The sequence below is a fragment of the Culicoides brevitarsis genome, chromosome 3, assembly GCF_036172545.1.
Source record: "Culicoides brevitarsis isolate CSIRO-B50_1 chromosome 3, AGI_CSIRO_Cbre_v1, whole genome shotgun sequence".
Taxonomy (NCBI): Eukaryota; Metazoa; Arthropoda; class Insecta; order Diptera; family Ceratopogonidae; genus Culicoides; species Culicoides brevitarsis.
The window spans coordinates 7,042,682-7,064,642 of NC_087087.1; the positions used below are offsets into that span (position 1 = coordinate 7,042,682).

At 22.3% G+C, this 21,961-nt stretch overlaps 1 protein-coding gene across 1 annotated transcript; it reads left to right on the forward strand.

Annotated features, from left to right (window-relative positions):
* Positions 1-622: 622 nt before the first annotated feature.
* On the forward strand, positions 623-17,684 carry LOC134835637 (very long chain fatty acid elongase 7). The gene is made up of 8 exons (XM_063850551.1): positions 623-1,345; positions 9,524-9,598; positions 11,649-11,839; positions 13,330-13,410; positions 13,476-13,638; positions 15,881-16,017; positions 16,606-16,860; positions 17,163-17,684. The coding sequence occupies exons 2-8, from the start codon at positions 9,538-9,540 to the stop codon at positions 17,316-17,318; spliced, it is 1,044 nt and encodes a 347-aa protein (XP_063706621.1). The 5' UTR covers positions 623-1,345; positions 9,524-9,537; the 3' UTR covers positions 17,319-17,684.
* The last annotated feature ends 4,277 nt before the right edge of the window (positions 17,685-21,961 follow it).

Here is a 21,961-nt window from a genome sequence, read left to right on the forward strand (position 1 = left end):
TACAGATCTCAAAAGATCGTTAAAAAATTAAAAGTCAATTTTAAAAACAAAATTTTTAATTGCATAATTTAAAAGAAAAATTTAAATTAACTAAAAATTATGAGAAAATCATGAAACATAACTTTTGGTTAATTTTAACAACTTATTGGATCTTAAAAAAATACAAAGTACAGAAAAAGTAATATTCATTGCATACTTACCTCGTTCAAATAAACAGCTGATATCTCTCTTCAAATCAAATCCCTCTGATTGGCTTCTTCTCAAAAACTTCAACCAATCACAATCCAATAATATCTCTTGAATTAGTTAACAAAATCGCCTCGTTTCAATTCAAAATTCTCATCGGGCAACTTTTGAATCAACATACAGCGATTTCTCAACTCTCGTACATCTCATACAGCCTATAGCCCGTATATCCCACACAGCTATGAGTCATACCGCAAAACTCGAATCAACACATGGCAATTTCAGACAGCTACCTCTCATCACACTCGCCTATGCACTCCGTACTTTCACAAGCATAATTGATATCCGTGCCCTTACTGTACGGCAATATTGCCGCCGCTGTATCCGCTGTGACAAAACTACTCGTTGCAAACTCTCGCAGCAGTGAAAACAGTATAGTTTCAACGGTCGTAGAAAGTAGATGTGTATTTTATAATTTATTTTTCATCATCATCTCTCAAATCAAAAAAAATACAAAATAAAAAAAAATAAAATACACAACAACATCACGCATATAACGAGCTGCTCGCATATAACTACAGCCACACAGCGTTCAAGTTGTGAAGTTTTTTTATTTTATTTTTTTCGTTGAAATAATATTTTTTTACACACACCCTTAATAAGATAAAAAAAAAATTGGGGATATCGCATACTTTTCTCCAAGTATTTACTTTTTTGTACGATTTTACAAGTTATTTGTTTACCGAATAGTTTAGCGTTGGACCGTCGTCGTCGTAATTGAGCTTAAATACACTAATAAAGTGACACATGCTGTAAAAAAATTCAAAAAAAAATAAAAGAAAAATTAAAAAAGAGGCTGAAAGCATTCCGCTGTGTGTAAATTTTTTCTTCTATTAGAGAGAAAGACACAGAGTAAAAAAAAAATACGGCGGCGTGTAAAGAAATTACTGCGAGTGAATGTGTAGGAAAAAAAATTATTGAATCACCGGCAGTGCGGCGCAGAGAAATTGAATTGTCGAAATTTTAATTTTTTTTTCGTTACTTAAACTTTTACTTATTCTAACCTCAAATTCGAACGGGAACGACGAAAAAATCGAGGACCAAAGGCGGCAAAAAATTTTTATTTAATTTTTTATTGTAAACATCAACATTTCCACAGGTAAGCACAAAAAAAATAACAAATTTTGTAAATTAACCTAATTTCTCATTTTTATACACAAACACACACACACACAAGCGTGTAAAAAACAACAAACATAACAAAAGATTGGAAAAGTTAATAACACTTTTTTACGTAAGACTTGATAACTATCCATTTCTCTTCCATATATCTCGCTCCGCAGCAGTTCAATGCTAAAAAGTAGACGTTATGTACATATTAATCAACGCAGTGTCTGCTTTTTTTTCGAAAAATATTTATTTGGACAATTTTTACGCAATTTGAGCGAAAGTAATCGACGACGACGTCTTGTGACACCCTGTCCCTCGTTCTTCAAATGCACCCCATAGACACCCATTTTGACAGTTAAGTGTCACTTTTCTGTACACGAATTATCCTTCTCAAAAGGACAACTTCCGTGTGTGACGTCCTTGAATTATTTTTTTTTGTTTTTTTTTTAATATGAATGAAGAGAGCGAGAAAAGAGAAGTGCAGTTAAGTATTTACTTCAAAAAAAAAAAGAAAGGTTGCTCATTATTCAGCATTTTTTACTTTTTTATGAAAAAAAGCGATCGTTGCTACTTTGTTAATTATTTCGTGTGCAAGATAAGTGCAGTCTCTTGAGATAACGTACGAAAAAAAATTTCACAAATATTCGCAACACTGACCTCCAATGCCTGTTTAATTGCCTCGCATCACAGTACTGCGAACGAAAGTATTTAATGATGACGTAACGTTAATTGTACGTCTTATCATGTGGAATTTTAGTTGAGTCGTAAGTGAGTCATGTTGATGCGAAAGGAAGGAAGTTTGATAGACTTCAGAGTATTTTTTTGATATCTTTGAGGGATTTATTGAGGTTATTAATCCTTTGAAAAGGCATAAAAATTATTAAAAAAAAAAAATTAAAAAAATAATAAAAATTAAGAAAAAAATAAAATTAAAATTAATTAAATTAAATAAATTAATTAATTAAATTGTTTTAATAAATTAAAAATAATTTTTTTAAAATTTAATTTAAAAATTTAATTAAAATTATTTTTTTATATTAAAATTTTTTTTTTTAGTAAAAAAATGGGAAGTTTTTAATTTTTTCATATGTCAAAAATTATGTTAAGTATTAAAATTTAAATTTTTTTATTTATTTATTTTTTAAATTTTAATTTCATTTTTTTAATATTATATTTTAATTTTTCATTTATTTATTTTTTATTTTATTTTTAAAATAATTTTTTCATAAATTCAATTTTATTTTTTTTTATTTATTTAAATTTAATAAAATAAATTAATTTAATTATTTTCTGAATTTTAAGTAAATTAATTTAATTTAATTAATATTTATGGAAAATTATTTTAAAATTAATTTTTAATGGAGAAAATAAATTTTAAAAAATTAATAAAAATTAGAAGAATAAAATATTCTAAAAAAATTGATTTAATTGACAAAGTACTCAAAAAGTAGAACACAGACTTGTTTACAATTTTTTTTCTTTACATTGTTTACAATATATTTACTAACATATGGTTTAATGAAAATATTGATTATTTTCCATCAAAACATACTAAAACTGAAAGAAATACAAAAAAAAAAACTTTTAAATGAAATTCCAACAAATATTGAAACATAAAGTATCAAACTTGATTTTTTTTATTTTAAAATTTAAGCAAAATTACAAGTTAAAGCAAACTAAAATTAATAAAATTTATTTTTTTTAATTATTTAAATTAATTATTTTTTTATTATTAATATTTTTTTTAATAATTATTTTTAGTTAAAACTAAAATTTGATTAAATTAATTAATTTAATTAATTAAATTTTAATTATTTAATTAATTAATTTTAATTATTTAATTAATTAAATTTAAAATTAAATTAATTTAAAATTTTTATAAAAAAAAATAAAAAAAAATTACCATGAACTTCAGTAGCTTCGAGATTTTTCGATCATTTATTTTAGACAAACTTCAATATTTCTTGCTTCAACTCAACTCTACCAAAGCAAAATTTTCCTCACATTAGCACTTGACACAATTCACAAGAACTCCTCAAAAGAAATCATTTTCTGTTATCGTCACCAAGAGATAATTTTTTTCCCATTCAACTGGAGAGTCAGATAAAGAGAGAGTGAGTAAACACTCTTGAAAAACAATTCTCTACAAAAAAAAAAAGTTCCGCATTTATTGCCAAGTCGTCAATTGTCATCAAACTGCACGTGAATCACAGGAAAAACGACACTTGTGCAACGTTTTATTGTCCTCGTGAACTCGCATTTGTTTACGTTTCCTCTTCGAACTCAGTCTCGATTTTTTTTTCTCGCTCAACTATTATATTATGCAGAAAGCAGCACAACAACTTTACAAAAAAAAAATGTTGAAAAAAAATTTCCGATCAAAAATTCACTTTTTTTTATCGTTTCTGATGTAATAATATCTTATAAAAATATAAGTCCATCTTAATATAAAAAAAATTTACATAGCCCACTTTTTATACGAAACGATGATATTTTTGCCGACAAAGTATGTGAAAGAAAAAAAAAAGTATGAGAGCGCTTTTACAAGTTGTCATCAACCGACGACTAAGCTAAGACGATCACGAGGAGATTCAAAATATGCGTTTATTATTTATGAGTCAGTAAGTACTCGGAACCAGTTTCTGTTTAAAGTAAAAGTAAAATGAAATGTCGAGTAAATTGCGTGTAACTGTTTGTCTTTTGCAGTTCCGTTCGAGACGCGTTGTTGTTATTGTAACAGCCTTCAAAAAAAAAATAAACTTGTTGTCCTTTAGAAGAATGTTCGAGAAAAAATAAGAGCAGCGGAAATAAAATTTTTAAAAGGAATCGAAGAATATTGAACTTTAGGTTCGTTTTATCAATGAAAAGGATCGTAATGAAGGATAGTGACCCAACTCAGAAAAATACATTAAATTGAATTCCCTGAGGTTTTCAAAAAGAAGCAAATCCATGAAAAAAATGTCGATTTCCATTTGAAGATAATTTGGGTAAAAATTGACAATTCATCCAATTAAGTGATTCCATATCATTAAATCTACACTAAAGTAAAATTTTAAGCTATAATTTTGCAAATTTCGACCAAAAGAATACAATTTTCTACGTCTCAATATAATGATAGTTTATTGCAACGAAATAATTTAAGGCTATACTTAGGTTACAAACAAAATTTTAGAAAATTTTTAAGGGTTTCTAACAATCACAAAATTTACTTCTATATTTAGTAGAATGAGATAATTTTCTTTCATAGTAATTTTTTTAGTAATTTTTGTCAATACCTTTGGTATTTTTTTGATATCAAATAATTTTCTTAATTTTTATGGATTTTTAAGTTTTTTTTTATTTCAAAACCTTCTCATAGCTAATCTTGACATAATACAAAAAAAATCATAGAGATATGGGAAGCAGAAATTAAGTCATAGCATTTCAAATTTAATATAGATTTTGAGTTTAAATTTTAATTTATTTAATTAAATTAAAAATTAATAAAGAAAAAAAATATATTTTAATTTAAAAAAAATTTAAATCAATTTTAATAAATTTTTAAAATTAATTAAAATTTATAAAAAATAAATTTTAATTAAAAAAATAAAATCTTTCTGAATTCTTGAATAAATAAAGGAATTAAAATGATTTTAAATTTAATAGTTAAAGTATTTAAATTTTAATAAATTTTTGATCATTTTTTTTGAATATTATTTTAATTTTATTTAATGAAAAGAAACGACAGCTCAAAAAGCAACTTACAGATGAATACGAAGCTGATGTCAAACTACCAACAAATATGAGGAAGAAATGCTTCCATTCACAGAAAACATTTTCAAATGGAAGAAAAACTTACAGTATACTTTGTTTGGAGATACGCTGAAAATTATTAAGCAAAGGAATCTTTTCCCAATGAAACATCATTTGCTTAACTTATCTTATGGCAAACTTATCATATAACCAGAGCTGCAAAAACTTATGACTTGAACTTAAGCTTCAAAAACTTATGTAACTTAAACTTTAACTTAAGCCTTAGTTAAATGAATATTTTGACTTAATTTTAAGCTTAAGTTTAAGTAAAAGTTGAATTAAGTCAAAAATTGAAATTTCAATTTTCCAAATTTTTTGAAATTTCAAGCAAATTTTAGGAAAAATTAATTTTTTTTTTGAATATATTGAAAAATTTGGTTAATTAAGTCAAATAATTTGACTTAAGTTAAACTTTTGTGACTTTTACTCAAGCTTAAGTCATAAGTGAAATGGTTTTGACTTAATATAATTTTCAATTATGCATATAACGAACAAGGATCAGTGTGGTACAAAGGTGTCAAAATATTCAATGAAATGTCAAGACTATACGAAACTAACTGTGATAATATAAATGAATTCAAGAAAAATTTCCTGAAATACGTAAAAAGTGCATCAAATCATTGACAAATGAACCTATGAACATCAATAAAGAAAGTTCAATGAACCAAGAAAATAAAAATTGAAACTCATCAAAAGACAAAAAAACTCCAATAAAAGGAAAGAACAAGAAATGACAAAAATAGTATAAGCTAATAAGGCTGTAGCCTTAGGTTCCGAGCATTCTGTAGAACAAAATCATTTAAAAGAGGAACAAAAATGATCGAAAAAGCCGCAATAGCTTTAGACCTCTTTCCAGTTAATCCGCCACTGAGTATATGGAAGGATGAAAGTTCAAAAAAAACTTTCAAAAATTTTCATTTCCTAATTTACGATATCCTTATCTCATTCGTAGACTCTTCCAATAAGATTTCAAATCTGAAGAAATTAAACAAAAACTCTCAAGATTTCCTGACAGAAAAAAACGAATCAAAATTATCGAAGCGATCTAATCTAATCAAATAATGCCGTTACTAATAAACTACAATATAACAGCAACAATAAATAATCATAATTGTTAAGCATGATTGAGCATTGAGATATTGATAAAAATAAATTTATTGCCCCCCTCATCATCGTCATTTTATCGTCGTTGTCAAGAATTTACATTGCTTTGATGAATAATTGAATTAACACCACACATAAGCACAAAACCGACCGCATTTAAACCAAATCGGAAGCAGATAAAGGCAGATAATTCAATTAAAATCTAAAACCAAAAGAAGCATTTTTAAACGACGTCTCTTTGTCTATGATTTTCTACAAAAACCCATTAAATGGAAACAAATAAAAAAAATTCAATATTTGATGTTTTCATAAAATTCATACGCAGAAGATTTGATCCAAGCAGCTCACCTCGTCACAAGAATCGGAATCGACTTATTAAGTAAATTATTGGTCTTTGGCAAACAAATTGTTCTAACACGATGATCGTCGTCACCTTTCGTGTTGTTTTACTTTTTTTGCATCGAACGATCGAAAAAAAAAATTTCTAAAACCCGTAAAGAAGCAACTCAGAACCTGTTTCACGGATTTCATTTCGTTGTTATGTAAAAAATAACAAAACGAGTCGCATTTCTCAGCACTCTTACCTCAAAGTTGTGTGTTTTGCGTTAACCCATCGACGCACGTCGAGAATTCATTGTCAATTACAAAATCGCACACACACATGAACTAGATTGAAGGTCGCCCGGCATCCAGCCCGTTCTAACATGTAAATCAGGTTGAATCGTGCGTTCGAAGATAGAATCCGAATCAAAATAACTCGTTTATTTATCGAAACAGTTAACTTTTTACATTAATTTTCATTTTTATTAGTTCCTTATTTACGTGCTCGATTGAATTATTTTTTTTTTTAGAAATTACGGCTTTAGGAACAGGAAAGCAAGAGAAAACGCGGGTGACTTTGAAATAGTCGCATGCGAAAATAACAATAACAAACCTTGAGATAAGTGGAAAATTTTACAAACACGCCACAGATTATCCAGTAGAACGAAAAAAAGTTCAGATTAAAGTTCGAATTTAAAATAAAAAGTTGAGAATTTCAAAGGCAAGTGAAAATATTTTATTTTATGAAGGGTTCATGGAGACGCCTTGTACCAAATATTTAATTTTTTAAAATTATTTTAAAATAATTATTTAACAGAATTAAATTTATTAAAATATTTTTCAATGTTCTTGAAAATTATTAAAAGTAAAAAAAATATTTTAAATATTTAAATGAATTTTTTACTTAAAATTTTTAAATAATTTTAATAAATTAATAAAATTAAATAATTTTAAAAAAATTTTAATAAGTTTTTAAATCATTTTCTCTTGCAAAATTTTTAAAATATTTTTTTTTGTATTTTAAATTGTAAAATTAATTAAATAAAATTAATTAATTAAATTAGTAAAAGTACTTCAAATGATTTAAATTTTTTTTTCTTAAATAAAATATTTTTTCAAGAAAAAAATAAAAACGTATCATTTAAATTATCATTTTAAAACTAAAATCATAAGAAAAAAATTTAAAAATAAAATAAAAATCTTCCAAATTTTTATTTTTTCAAATTAACAATTTTAATTTAAAAAAAATAAATAAAAAAAAATAAATAAATAAATGAATAAATTAATTAATTTTATTTTAAAAAATAATAAATTAATTTAAATTTATTTTTTAAAAAAAATAAAATCGTAAAAAATTTTCCAAATTTTTATTTTTTCAAATTAACAATTTTAATTTAAAAAAAATAAATAAATTAAATAAATAAAAATAAATTAATTAATTTTATTTTAAAAAATAATAAATTTATTTAAAAAAAAAAAATCGTAAAAAAAAATTAAAAATAAAATAAAAATCTTCCAAATTTTTATTTTTTCAAATTAACAATTTTAATTTAAAAAAAATAAAATTAAAATAAATAAATTAATTAATTTAAATTTTTAAATTAAATTTATTTAAATTTATTTTTTAAAAAGAAAAAATTATAAATTGTTATTGAAAGGAAAAAAATATAAAAAATAAAATTAATAAAAAATTATTAAAAAAAAAAAATAAAAAATTATTATTGAATGGAAAAAAAATATTAAAAAAATAAGATAAATTTGCAGAAAATACTAAATTTTATACAATAAAAATACAAGCTTTATTTCTCAAAAAAAAAAATAATAACAAAGAAACTTTAAATTTCTGCATCTTCTCAAATAATAATAAATTACTCCATTGACAAGATAAAGACATCTCTTTACAATAATTTTCCGCACGAAAACAAATCATTTATTGGGAAATTTCTTAACCAATCGAATCGCCCGTAATTAATCATCACTTGTTTATTACATCGTATTTGTTTTTTTGACCGCTGCTTGACTTCTTGTTCATGGCACGACAACGACCTGTTCGCTCTAAATTTAATCCAAAACATTTATTTACGTTTTATTTTTAATTTATTTTTTTTTTTATCTAGTTTACAAAAAATTTCTAAGACAAAAAAATTAATTTGCAAACGCGTACATCGACTTGTTATTTTTTTTTCTCATTGACGTTAACGTTCGGAGGATCTCTTACGTCTCTGATCGAAGAAAAAAAAATCAGAATTAAATAGTCATTCAAAGTTTTATGTGTCGAACGGCGTCGATATCGTGCATTCGCTACACAAAAGAACTTTAAAACAAGTCGTACAGTAATTTTTTGTTTCATATAACTCACGTATAAAGAGTTGCTGGCTTGATCGGGAGTCAGTTTGAAATAGAGCGTCTTCGAGACAACACACACGCGATATACTGAAGAAGTATTTTTTTAATTTGAAACCAAATTGAGTCTAAATATTTATTTTTTTATTAGTTGTAAAAATATTTTTTTTTAAGTGATAAATACGAGCGGTGATAGATACTTAGTTAGTAGTTAAAAATAATTACAGGTGCTAATTATTTTTTTTTTAAATAATTTTTTTTAACGAGAAATAATTCGAAATAATTAACAAAGTGACCTGAACCTTGAAACAAATTTTCAAAATCAAATGCGAGAGAAATGCATTCTTGACACAAATTTTTTTGATTTTTAAAATAAAAAAAAAAATCGAGCAAAAACGTGATAAAATTCCAACAAATAATAAATTCCAATAATAATTTTTGACGCGTCTCTCGAGAGTCACTGGCGATCAAATATTTGCATAGACAATTTCAATTTAATTACGAAAATGGGTTTTTCATACGTAACTCGTTCGAAACACAATTAAATAATCATCTTAATTCATTCGAAAAATTAGTAATAAAATCAACATTTTGTGTCTCTTTGCAGATAAAACATTCAAAATGACGCAAATAATCAAAGATGTGCACGACTGGTATAGAGATTTAATGGATAACAAAAGTGGTGAGTATTAAACCCTTTTTTGATTGGATTTCAAATGAAATTTGATAAAATTCGAATACCTGCTGCTTTTTGATTTAAAATCGAAGAATTTGTGTCGCACAGTCAAGTTCAATGACGACGATCACTTTTCGGTGCGAACAACGAATGAATGAACGAGGGAAAGAAAAAGTAGCCAAAAACAATTTTTTTTTTCGTCTATGCATGTTGCATTGTAGGTACACATACCAGACATTCCATTGACAAATAATTAACATTATTTGTTTTAGTTGAAAAAGAAATTTCAAGGGGTAGTCGAGTGATAAATAATTGAAAGTTATTTAATTAAAATGGTTTAAAGTGCATGAAATTTATTTTTATTTTAATTTAATTTTTTTTTATGGGTTTGATGAATGTTTTTTACTTTTTCTCATAAAAAATAACTCATTAAAAAATAAAAGAAAAATAAATAAAATATTTAATTAAATATTATTATAAAATTAATATTAAATAAATTTAATATAAAATTAAATAAATAAATTATTAATTAATTAAATTAATGGTTTAGCTAATCCATTTAAATTTAAATTAATAAAAAAAATTAATTAAATTTTAAAATAAAAAATGATAAAAATATTTCTAAAATTAATTATTTTTTTTATTTTAAAATTTTATTTATTTTTTTTATTTATTTAAATTTAAATGGCTTACCTAACCTTTTATTTTGATTTATTAATAATTTATTTTATTTAATTTTATTTTTTTTAATATTAATATTAATTTTATAATGAAAATTAATTAAATTTTTTATTTATTTTTCTTTTATTTTTGTTTTTTTCTATTGTTGATTTAAATTATTTAAATTTTTAAAGAACTTCAAGATTTCTTACAGAAGAATTACAAAATAAATTTTAAAATATTAATAAATTAAAAAAAAAATAAAAACAAATAAAAATTAAGAATAGATTTATTTAGCTTCATTTTTAAAAAATTCGATGGAAAAAAATTAAAGAATTGACATTTTTGACTTGAAAAATTAATTTTCATATTTTTTTTTTAAATTATTAACTTTTATAAACTATTTTTAATAAAAAAAAGAAAATTATTAATTAACTTTTTAATTATTTTTTTGACATTTATGAAAAATATTTTTAAAAAAATCATATTTATAAAATAAAATCATTTATGAAAAAAATTAAATTGTTAAAAAAAAATTCAAAAAAAAAAAAAATTAATAATTTTAATTAAATTAAATTTTAATTAAAAATTATTTTAAATTAATTATTAAAAAAATAATTTTTAAAAATATTAAATTTACTATATTTTTTGTAGTTTAAGTATTTTTTTTTAATTTATTTTTATTTTCTTCTATGAACTATTTTTTATAAAATTAAATTAAATTAATTAACTATTTTTTGATACATTTTTTTTAAATGAAAATTTAAATTTTTGTAACAAATAAAATTTTAATAATAAAAATTAAAAAGAATTATTTTAATGAAATCAATTAATTTTTACTTTACTTTTCTGTATTTTACTTTATTTTTGTCAATTAGATATTTTTCATTTTTTTATTTAATTTTTTTCTCTGAAAAATATTTTTAAAAAATTTGCTGCATCATTCAAAATTGGTAAAAAAAGACAAAATTTATTTGACAATCGTTTGAATTCCATTCCCTTAAAAAGAGATGAAAAATATGTTCAGCAAAATCTTCACACCCAAAAAAAAAAACTTAAATTAAACAGAAAAAAAAACTTTCGACAGTCCAGTGCGACGTGACAAATGCACGCAACACCTACTTACTGCTCGTCTCTCCGCTATACGCAACACGACGACGACGCATGTAATGGACAATAAACGGTTACAAACTTCATTTATTTCGTCGTGTATTTCCGACTTATTTAAATTATTGTAGCGTTTTCATCTTTTATTGTTATTATGATGATGATGTTTATATTTTTTTCGTTCGTTCGTCGTTCGTTTCAAGTAGAAAGCAGCAGCTATGTGACGAAATCGTTTCCCGCGCATTTTTTTTTCAGAGATTTAATTTTTTTTTTGTTTTTTTTTTCGCAGATCCCAGAGTTAACGACTGGCCAATGATGTCTTCGCCGTTTCCGACACTCGCCCTCTGTCTTTTCTACGCGTATTTTAGCAAATCGTTAGCGCCAAAAATCATGGCAAACAGAAAACCCTTCGACCTGAGGAACGTTCTAGTTGTTTATAATCTAATTCAAACAGTTTTTAGCATATGGATATTTTACGAGGTGAGTAAACTTGACATCGACCCAAATTCGAGGCGTGAACTCGAATTGCACGGCATGACCTTTAAAAATGCAATTAGCCGTCAGGGGAGGTGATTAATGCATGTCGCTTAACGTAACGCGTCGTGTGTTCTTAATCCGGAAAACAAAGCAAAGATTGTAATCAATTCACGTCAAGCTGCAATTTTTTTTTACATCTACTTAACATTTTTTGCTTGCTTGCAGACCACTTGTTGCTGCTCGAACTTGTTCAAATACTCTTTTTTGTTTATTTACATTTTTTTTCCTCGACCGTTCTTGAGAGTTGAAAACGTGAAATGACGCACTTGTGACGTTGTTAATTCTTGGGTTATGACTTTCGATTTTTTTTTTGTTGAAGTTTGAGATTTATAAAAAAATAAATAACCGGTATTATGGTCAATGTGTTTTTTACGGATCGTTGCCGCATGAGTTCTGAAAGAAAAAAAAATAATATTTATTAAAAAAAAATATTTTTTTATATATGAAAGAAATTTTTCAGATTATTTCTTCTAAAAAGGATTAAAAATATTTGTAAAAATTAATTTAATTAATTTAAATAATTTTAAAAGCACGCGAAAAATTATTTAATTAATTTTAATTAATTATTTTTAAATTAATTTTTACAAATATATTATTTTTTTATGAAAATTATTTAAATATAAAAAAAATAAATAAAAAAATATTTTTATGAAATTGAAAATAATTAAAAACTAATTAAATTTTTTATTTATTTATTTTATTTTATTTTTTTTTTTGGAAAATTAATATTTTTTTTTCTAAATAATTATCTAAAATTTTAATTTATTTTTTTTAATTATTCGTTAAAACTTATTTTTTTTTATTTAATAAAATTTATTTAGTTTTTTTTTTCTAAAATTATTTTTTTATTTAAAAGTTTTTTATTAAAATAATTTAAAAATTTTATTTAAAATTAAATTATATTTTTTAAAACAATTTTTAAATTGCATTTTAATATTTTAAGAAAATAAATATTTTTAAAAAATTCTTCTTCTACAATTTCATTTTGTTTAACCAGGTTGCTCCATTAAATAATGTTTAAAAAAATTAAAAAAAAATATCTTTTCATTTTTTTGACTAAAATTAATTTATTTTTTTATTTTATATTTAAAAAAAATTATTGAAATTAATTTTTAAACAAATATTTAATTATTTTTTCTTTAAATAAAAATAAAATAAAAAAATTAAAATAAATTATCAAAAAAAAAAAAAATAAAAAAATAAATAAATAAAAAAATAAAATATAATAAACAAAAAACTCACGATCTGTAAAAAAATTATTTAATTTATGTCTTTTTTATTAAAAAAAAATTTGCGAGACGAAAAAAAAATAAAAATGAAAAATCACATCGAATTAATAAAAAAAAATATTGACTTTAACTTTTTTTTCTCAAATATTTACTTAAAAAAAATGATTTGACAAAAAATTTATTTATTTTAATTTTTTTTTGCAGTATTTACAAAGCGGTTGGTGGGGTCATTATAGCTTTAAGTGTCAACCTGTCGATTATTCCAACGATCCAATGGCTCTTCGGGTAAGTTTCTCCTCTCAAAAACGTCTCAAGATTTTTTTAAACAAAATTTTTACTTTCAATTTTAGATGGCGCGCACTTGTTGGTGGTACTACATTGCCAAATTCACAGAATTCTTCGATACGCTGTTCTTCTTGATGAGAAAAAAGTTCAATCACGTTTCGACATTGCATGTCATTCATCACGGATGCATGCCGTTCTCGGTATGGATGGGAATGAAGTTTGCGCCAGGTAATTAAAAAAAAAGTCTTTTCGCGTGTGATTAATTTTGAATGTTATCTTAAAATCTGAAAATTTAAATTTTTTTCAATTAATTGCGAGAAAAATCAACAAAGCAATGACAAACGATCGTAAAGACACAAAAAAACAAAAGAAATGCGTTGAAATTGCGCGCTGTGTGGTGAACGCGGATTATGTAACGATCATATTATTAACATTTTATTTATTAATTTCATCCATTCAGTAAATAAGATTACATAGTTTATGAGTTTTCTTGCTCCGTATTTATTAATATTTCACATACACGAGTTTGTCTGGCTGACCAATTCTCTTTTGTGTTACGTTACACTTGCGTTTTAACACGAAAGACTTAAATATTAAATAAATTAAGGAGAGAAAAAAAAGAGTTAACGCAATATTTTTTTTTTTATTTATTACTGAAACAAATGGAAGTAGTTGCGGTTCATCAAAAAACTGAACAATAAAAGTCTTTTTCTCGCGCGCGCAACAAAAAAAAAGTATGTCACTTATGTACCTATCTCCGACGACGAAACCTGTTTTTTGTTCGAAAATATTCGATAGAAGATAATAATTTATGATAAAAAAAAAAATAAAAATTATATTGACTGAGCAAAATCGTACGATTAATTACAAGCTCTTTTTCCGTCAATTTTTTAAAAAAATTTTAAACCCAAAAAAAAAGAGTGAAAGTTATTATTATTGTCAAAAGCTCGAGAGATTCGAAAAAAAAACAAACACCAAAAAAAATTTTATTGCAAATATTTTTTTTTATGGCGAAAAAACAAAATTTTTAATGTAAAAAAGTTCCTCAAAATGAATTTCATTTCACGGTCTGGCCAAGCCCGTTTTTTCGCTGTGTTCGCACATTTTTTTTTATTTTATTTTATATTTCATTTTGTTTAATTACGTTAATATTATTAAATACACATTATTCAATGGATTTGTTCGAGAAAATTAATTCGTAACCAGAAGTGAATTTTTTTTCAAGACATTTTTTTTGCGCAAGGCTCTTTTTTATTTTATGTATTTGTAATTTCTTGTTTTTTGTGAATTTCCGGAGTTAATGAGATTTTTTCGGGTTGAACAGGTTTGCTGGAGGGAAGGCGTGAATGAACTTTTGAGTGTGGGTTTTTATTACAAATAAAAAAAAAACAAAAAATAATAAAAAAATAAATAAAATAAAAATAAAAAAAAATTTTTTTTTAAAGGTTAAAGTTTTTTTATTTTTTTTAATTAAAATTTTAGTTCAAATATAAATATATATATAAATTGTGATAAATTATAAAAATTTTATGATTTTATTAATTAAATTTTTTTTTTATTCTAAAAATTAAATTTAATTTTTATGAAATAATTTTATTAAATTTTATTAAATTTTATTAAATAATATTAAAATTTCTTTTATTTAATTTTAATTTAAAAGAAAAATTAATTTAAAATTAATTTCAATTTATTTTAATTGAAAATTAAAAAAAAAAATTAAAGGTTAAATTTTTCGAGTAGAAAAAAAATTAATATCATAATTTTGGCAAAAATATAAAAACAATTTTATTTTTTTTTATTTAAAATATTAATTTACTAAATTAAATTTATTAAATAAAATTGAAGGAAATTTAATATTTTTTATATAAAAAAGTAATTAAAAGAAGAATTAATTTTATTTAATAATAATTTTTTTTTTTGTTAATTTAATAAATTAATAATTCATTAAAAAAATAATTAAATTTATTTAAAATAAAAATTAAAATAAAATAAATTAAAAAGTGAATTGAAACAAAAATAAAAACTTGACAAAAAAAAAATAATTAAAAAATCACGCGTTTAACCTAATTTTAATTAAATAATATCAAAAAAGTAAACTCATAAAAAATTAACCAAAAATTTATGCAAAATCTGTGACCAAGTAACACAGAAAAAGAAGAAAATACGAGAAGAAATGCCCCTTTGTTTTGATTATTGTCAAAAATTTAAATTTTTAAATCACTTCTGTTTTCGTTTTATTTTTTTTTCATCTACAACCAAAAAAAAATTTATTAATGACTTGCGGAATATATTTTTGTCTATTATGCAATTTAAGCAAATTTCGTTCGACTTTTTTTTACGTCGTCGATCGTTGATTATAGGTCACTAACAGAGTTGAATGAATTGTCGTTTTATTGAATGATTTGACGAATAATTTATTTTTTTCTGATTTAATTAATTCAATTTTTATTATTATTTTTTTTAATTTTAGGCGGTCATAGCACCTTCTTCGCTATGTTGAACTCCTTCGTGCATATCGTCATGTACTTCTACTACATGGTCGCTGCATTGGGACCAAAATACCAAAAATTCATTTGGTGGAAAAAATATCTTACAGCCTTCCAAATGGTGAGTTTTGAAAATTTTTATTTGATTTTTTTTAATAAATTAAATAATTTTTAAAGATTTATTTATGTTTTAATGATTTTTTTTAAAATAAAAAAAAATTTAAATTTAAAAAAAAAATTATTTTAATTTAAAAAAAATAATTTTAATTAAATAAATTAATATTTAATAATAAATTATTTACTTAAATTAATTAATAATAAATTAATTTAATTAAAAATAATAAAAAATTAAACTTTTTTTAAATAAATAATTAAATAAAAAAAATAAGAATTTGAAAATATTAAAAAATAAAATTAAATATATTAAAAAAATAAATAAAATTTTAAAAATAATTTCTTACATAAAAAAATATAAAATTAATTTTATCAAAAATTAAATATAAAAGTAATAAATTTATTTAAAAAATAATTAAAAAAATAAATAAGTAAAAAATTATTTTTAAAATTTAAAAAAAATAATAAAAAAATAATAATTTTATTTAAAAAATTATTAAAAAATAAATAAATATAAAATTATTTATTTGAAAAATTATGAAAATTATAAAAAAAATATAATATAATAAATTAATTAATTTTATTTTTTTTTCAGGTACAATTCGTCGCTATTTTCACACATCAATTCCAATTGTTATTCCGCGAATGTGATTACCCCAAAGGATTCATGGTCTGGATCGGCTTGCATGGTGTCATGTTCCTCTTCCTCTTCTCCGACTTTTACAAACAAGCGTACAACAAACGTGCTGCTGCTGCCCACAAAAAATTCGACGATTACCAAAACGGTAAAATCATGGCAAACGGTCATGCCAACGGAAAACTTAATGGAACAAATGAAGGCGCTTGCATGGTACGTAAAATTTAAAAAAAGGAATAAATTAAAAAAAAAAATCATGAACACGTGAAAAAAAAATAATGAGAAATTGATGATGATAAAAATAATTCAATTTATCTGATCGTCCTTCAATTCTCTTTTAAAATGTGACGTCAAACAAATCTACCAAGAAAAAAAATCTCAAACAAAAAAATTGCTCAATTACGTCTTACATTATTTTTTTTTTGCTTGCGATCTCAGAACTTGTCATGATCAGTAATCATTATTGGCATTTTTTTCGTAAGTTAATTATTAATTCGTGTTTTTTTATTTTGTAGCCTGTATTAGAAGATGAACCTGTCTTGAAGAACGGAAATGGCGTTCACATGAATGGAAATGGGCACAAATACACAAATGGATACACGAATGGACACATTTACAACAACAACAACGGCACGGTGAACGGCAATGGACTGAAATCGAGGAAAGATTAACAAGATTTTTAGGCAAAAAGTAATTTTAGAAAATCAGAAACAATCAGAAAAAAATAGATCATGACTATTTATTAGAAAAAAAAAATAAATAAAATGGAAAAAATTTAATTTAAAAAAAAAAATATTGGAATAAAAATTTACAAAAATGTACAATAATAAATTGAATAAAAAAATGAAGAGGAACAAAAAAAATCGGATAGGAACAAAAAAATAGAATTACAGCATTTTTCTAACAAATTTACCATTTTTTGTATTTTTTTGCTCAAATATGTGTTAAGCTAAAAACTTTATTTCATCGCATAATAAATAATTAAAATATTTAATATTATTGTTGGGTGCATATTTTACATTAAAACAAACATCGATCTGATACTCTTCTACCATTTTTTCTCTTTTTTAAAAATTTTTCCGTTGTTAAGTATTTTAATTAATATTTTTTTGTTAGTTCAGTAAGAGTTTATTTGATAGTGTTGTTAATTTGAATTTTTTACAAAAAAAAAAAAAAATAATTAAAAATCTAGATGTAAATAACTTTTTTTGATATTCCAAATTGTATAAAAAGGGCGTTAAACGTCTTTTTGTAAAAAATTAAAAAGAAATAATAATAAAAAAAATTAACGGATGAAATAGAAATATTAAAAAAAAAAATTGATCTGATCAACACTATCAGAGTCAGTCATATTTATAAGAAACCAGACACATTTATGTATATGGAAGTTTTTTTTTAAGTTTATTATTTTATTTTTAAAATTATAAATATTGATGAAGAACCCAGTTTTTTGTTTTATTTTATTTTTTCCTTTTTCCCGTAATGTAAGTTTTCCCTAAAATATTTTTTTAATTTTTTCCTCCTTGTTTGAATTTTTTTTATTTTTTCCCTTTATTTTTTAAATTTATTTATTTTTTTTCCATTTTAATTTTTTTTTTATTTTATTAAAATTGATAATTATTATTTTTCATTTTTTTATTTAATTTATTTTTTTTTAATTATTTTTCAAATTATTATTTTTGTTTTTAAATTTTTTATTTTTATTATTTTTTTTTTATTTATTTATTAAATTATTTTTTTTGTTTTATTTTATTTATTTTATTTCATTTAATTGATTTTATATTATTTTAATTTTTTATTCATTAAATAAAATTCAATATTTTTGCATTAAAGCTACCTAAACTGCCATCTATGATAAATTTCAATAATCAGTGTTTGAATAACTTGTTCGTTGTACAATTTTATCAAACAACAAGACAATCTTCATAAAAAAATAAAATAAATAATTAATTTGCTCTCCAATAATTCATGCATTAATCAAACAAAATAAATAAAAATGTAAACTGCCATTTTTCCTTGTTCTTGTTAAAATTATAAAAAAATGATGATTTTATGCTAGCTTTTAAAGATGTCTATTTAAGATAGCGAAAAAAACAAAAATATTTAACAAAAACATAGAACGTGATATTTTTCTACTTGTTGTCTAATAAAATGAGGAAAATTAAAAAAAAAAACATGTAAACCTGTTGTATTTAACAAAAAAAAACAAAAATTTAGGAAAATGCATTTAAAATATTATTATGAAAATAAAAAAAAATAAAAATATATTTTAGTCGAAAATTCGTTTAATGCGTCAAAATATAAATAAATAAATATTTAGAATAAAAAAATATGCTAACGTCTTTTATTTTTTTTAATGCGTCAAAATATAAATAAATAAATATTTAGAATAAAAAAATATGCTAACAAAATTTTTTTGAATCTTTTATTTTTTTAATGAGCTAAAAATGGGTAAAAACTAAAAATATTGGAAAATTTATTAAAAAAATTATTTTAAAATGAAAAAAAAATAATTTTAAATAATTATTTTTATGTTATTTCGGTATCATTTTCTTTAAGTCAAATTTTAGTCTATTTTCTTAAAAAAAATGAAGCTTTAAAAATTTTATTAAATTAAAATTTATTTATTTTTTTCTATTATTTTTTATTTTTTCAATATTTTTTCAATAAATTAAATAATTATTAATTTTTTTGACTATTATTTTTTTTATTTTATTTATTTATTTTTTGCGAATAATTAAATAAATAAAAAAAAATAAAATAGTGAAATTATTTACAAAAATGTCACTTTTTCAAGTAGAAATTTTTAAAAGGGTTTAATATTTATTCCTCATTCAGGAGACATCAACTTTCACCCAAAAATTCGTGAATTTTCTATTTTACAATTTTTTTCAAATAATTTCCGGTTTAGTAGCTTTCGCCCACTGATCACTCAAGAACGTCAATGACGTTTAATTCAAATATTTGTTGTTTCACTTCTTCGTGATTTTTTTTTCTATTTTTTTTAGTTCCAAACGGTTTGTTATTATTATTAGATATTTATAAATCATTAAACCATTTTTTTCTCGAAAGATGTTTTTGACCTGTTGATGTTTGTTGATGTCGAATTGACGTCAGAATTCTTGTTTTTTTGTACCTTTGGAAGTTTCGCGATTAAATTACCATTACAAGATATTTGAACGTAATAATTTTTTTTGCTTCTTAATTTTTTTATGACGTGCAAAAAAAGAGAGAAGATCAGTAATTGACGTACTTTCTTTGTTGAAGGCTCAAGTATTGAAAGTTCGTTAATGAGTTGGCACAAAAAAAAAGTGAAGAATTTGCGAGATTGACGTCTCTTGACTTGTCTTCAAGGTTTATTGCCTCGCGATATGATGATTATTTATTTTTTTTTTTGTTTTTTTTTTTAATGGACGAGTGCACAAAATCTGACACTGAATGATGCTTATCGGCAGTAAAAAAAATAATAAATAAAAGGCGTCTGCATAAATGAACTTTGGACCTCATAAAAAGTTCATTTAACCCTTTTGGCGGGTTTTGACGTTCAACTAATACAGGAACTAACTTTTTTTGCGGTAATTACCGAAAATTGCGGCGCAAAATTTTTTAAGTGTCTCAAGTCATGGTTCAAGTCGTTAAAGATCATTTTTCATGAATTCTAAATTTTTTATCCGAACAATTAATTTTTTTTCATGTTTCTCGAAGATTCTTCGCGTAATTTTTACGTCATAGCAGAAAAAAAAATAATTTTATTAATTCACACAATTTTGCAACTCCCAAGTTGAATAAAAAGTTGTTAAAAACCTAATAAAATTCACATATTTCGATAAAGGTCAAGTTTACAGCGGATACCAGTCGTGCACTTTAATTTTTGTATTTCTCTCTTTTTTTTATTAAAAAAAATTTAAAAACAACATAAACGAATTACATTTGCACAAAATTAAAGTTCATACGCAATTCCGTCAGTTAAATATTTATAAAAGCTCAAAAGTCACTGATGCGATCCGCAAGTGTTGGCAAATATGCGTCGTCGTCGTCGTCGCTTGAACATTGACACTGAACTTGTGCGTGTGTGCCCTCTTTTTTCGTGATCGATTCGTCGTCTAATGTCAAGAGCAGCGTTTTTTTCGGTTGTTTAACGTCAACATAACCTACTTTTGGAACAAATTTGTTAAATGTCTGGGTTGGAATGCTCAAAAGGTGAAGCTGTTTATTTATTGATAGCTGGTTGAAGGTTGGATTTAAGTATTTTTTAATGGAAGACTTTGTTTTTCCGGAAAAGAATTTTTTTCTTTTTATCAATCAATGTTGGGTTTCAAGGTAATTGGGAGTGTCTCATGAACTCGTTCAAGGCTAAAATTTTAATGCATTTTTGAAAATTATTTTTTTTGGTTTTTTTTTTGTATCTTAAAAATTAACTTAAGATTTAACTCAAAAAATAAAATAAAAAAAAAAATAAATAAATAAAATATTTAATAATTTAATTAAAATATTTTTATAAAATTTTAATTAAAATTTAAATTAAATTTTTAAAATTTTAATAAAATAATTTAATTCAAAAATAATTAAATAAAAAATATTAAATAAAAATATTTAAATAATTAAAAAAATTATAAATTAAAAAAACTATTTTTTTTTATTTTGAATATTTTTCGTTTTTTTTTTAATTAAAAAATTGATAAAAATTATTTTAAAAAATATTTACTTTTAAATTTTTTTTACTTCATAAATATTTCTGAAAAAAAAATTATTTTCAGAAAAATTAAAGCTATTTGTTTTTTTAAATTTTAATTTACTTAAAGTTTGTAAAAAGTTTTAAAAAAAATAAAATTTTATTAAATTATTATTTTTATTTTTTAAGTAACTTTTAAAAATTTTTTAAATTTTTTCATCTTTCTAAAAATTTATTAAAAATGTTATTTGTTAAATTTTATTTTATTTTATTTTTTTATTTTTTTACCAAATTTAATGAATTCAACAAAAAATATTGCTAACGGGTTGGGAGCCAAACTATGCGTTAAATAATTTAATTTTTTTATTTCTTTATTTTTTTCAATTTTTGTATTTTATTTATTTATTTTTTTATTTATTTTTTTTTTGTTAAATATTTATTATAAAAATTTTTAATTTTTAATAAATGTTATGATTTTATCTCAAAATTATAATATTGATTTTCTTATTTCAATTGTTAATTAAAAATTTTCTGAATCTTCTGAAGATTGTTGATACGAAAAAAGTGATTCTAAGGAGGTTAACATTTCCTCCTATAATGATACAAAAAATTCTAAATTAATAAAAGTAAGTAAAATCTTTA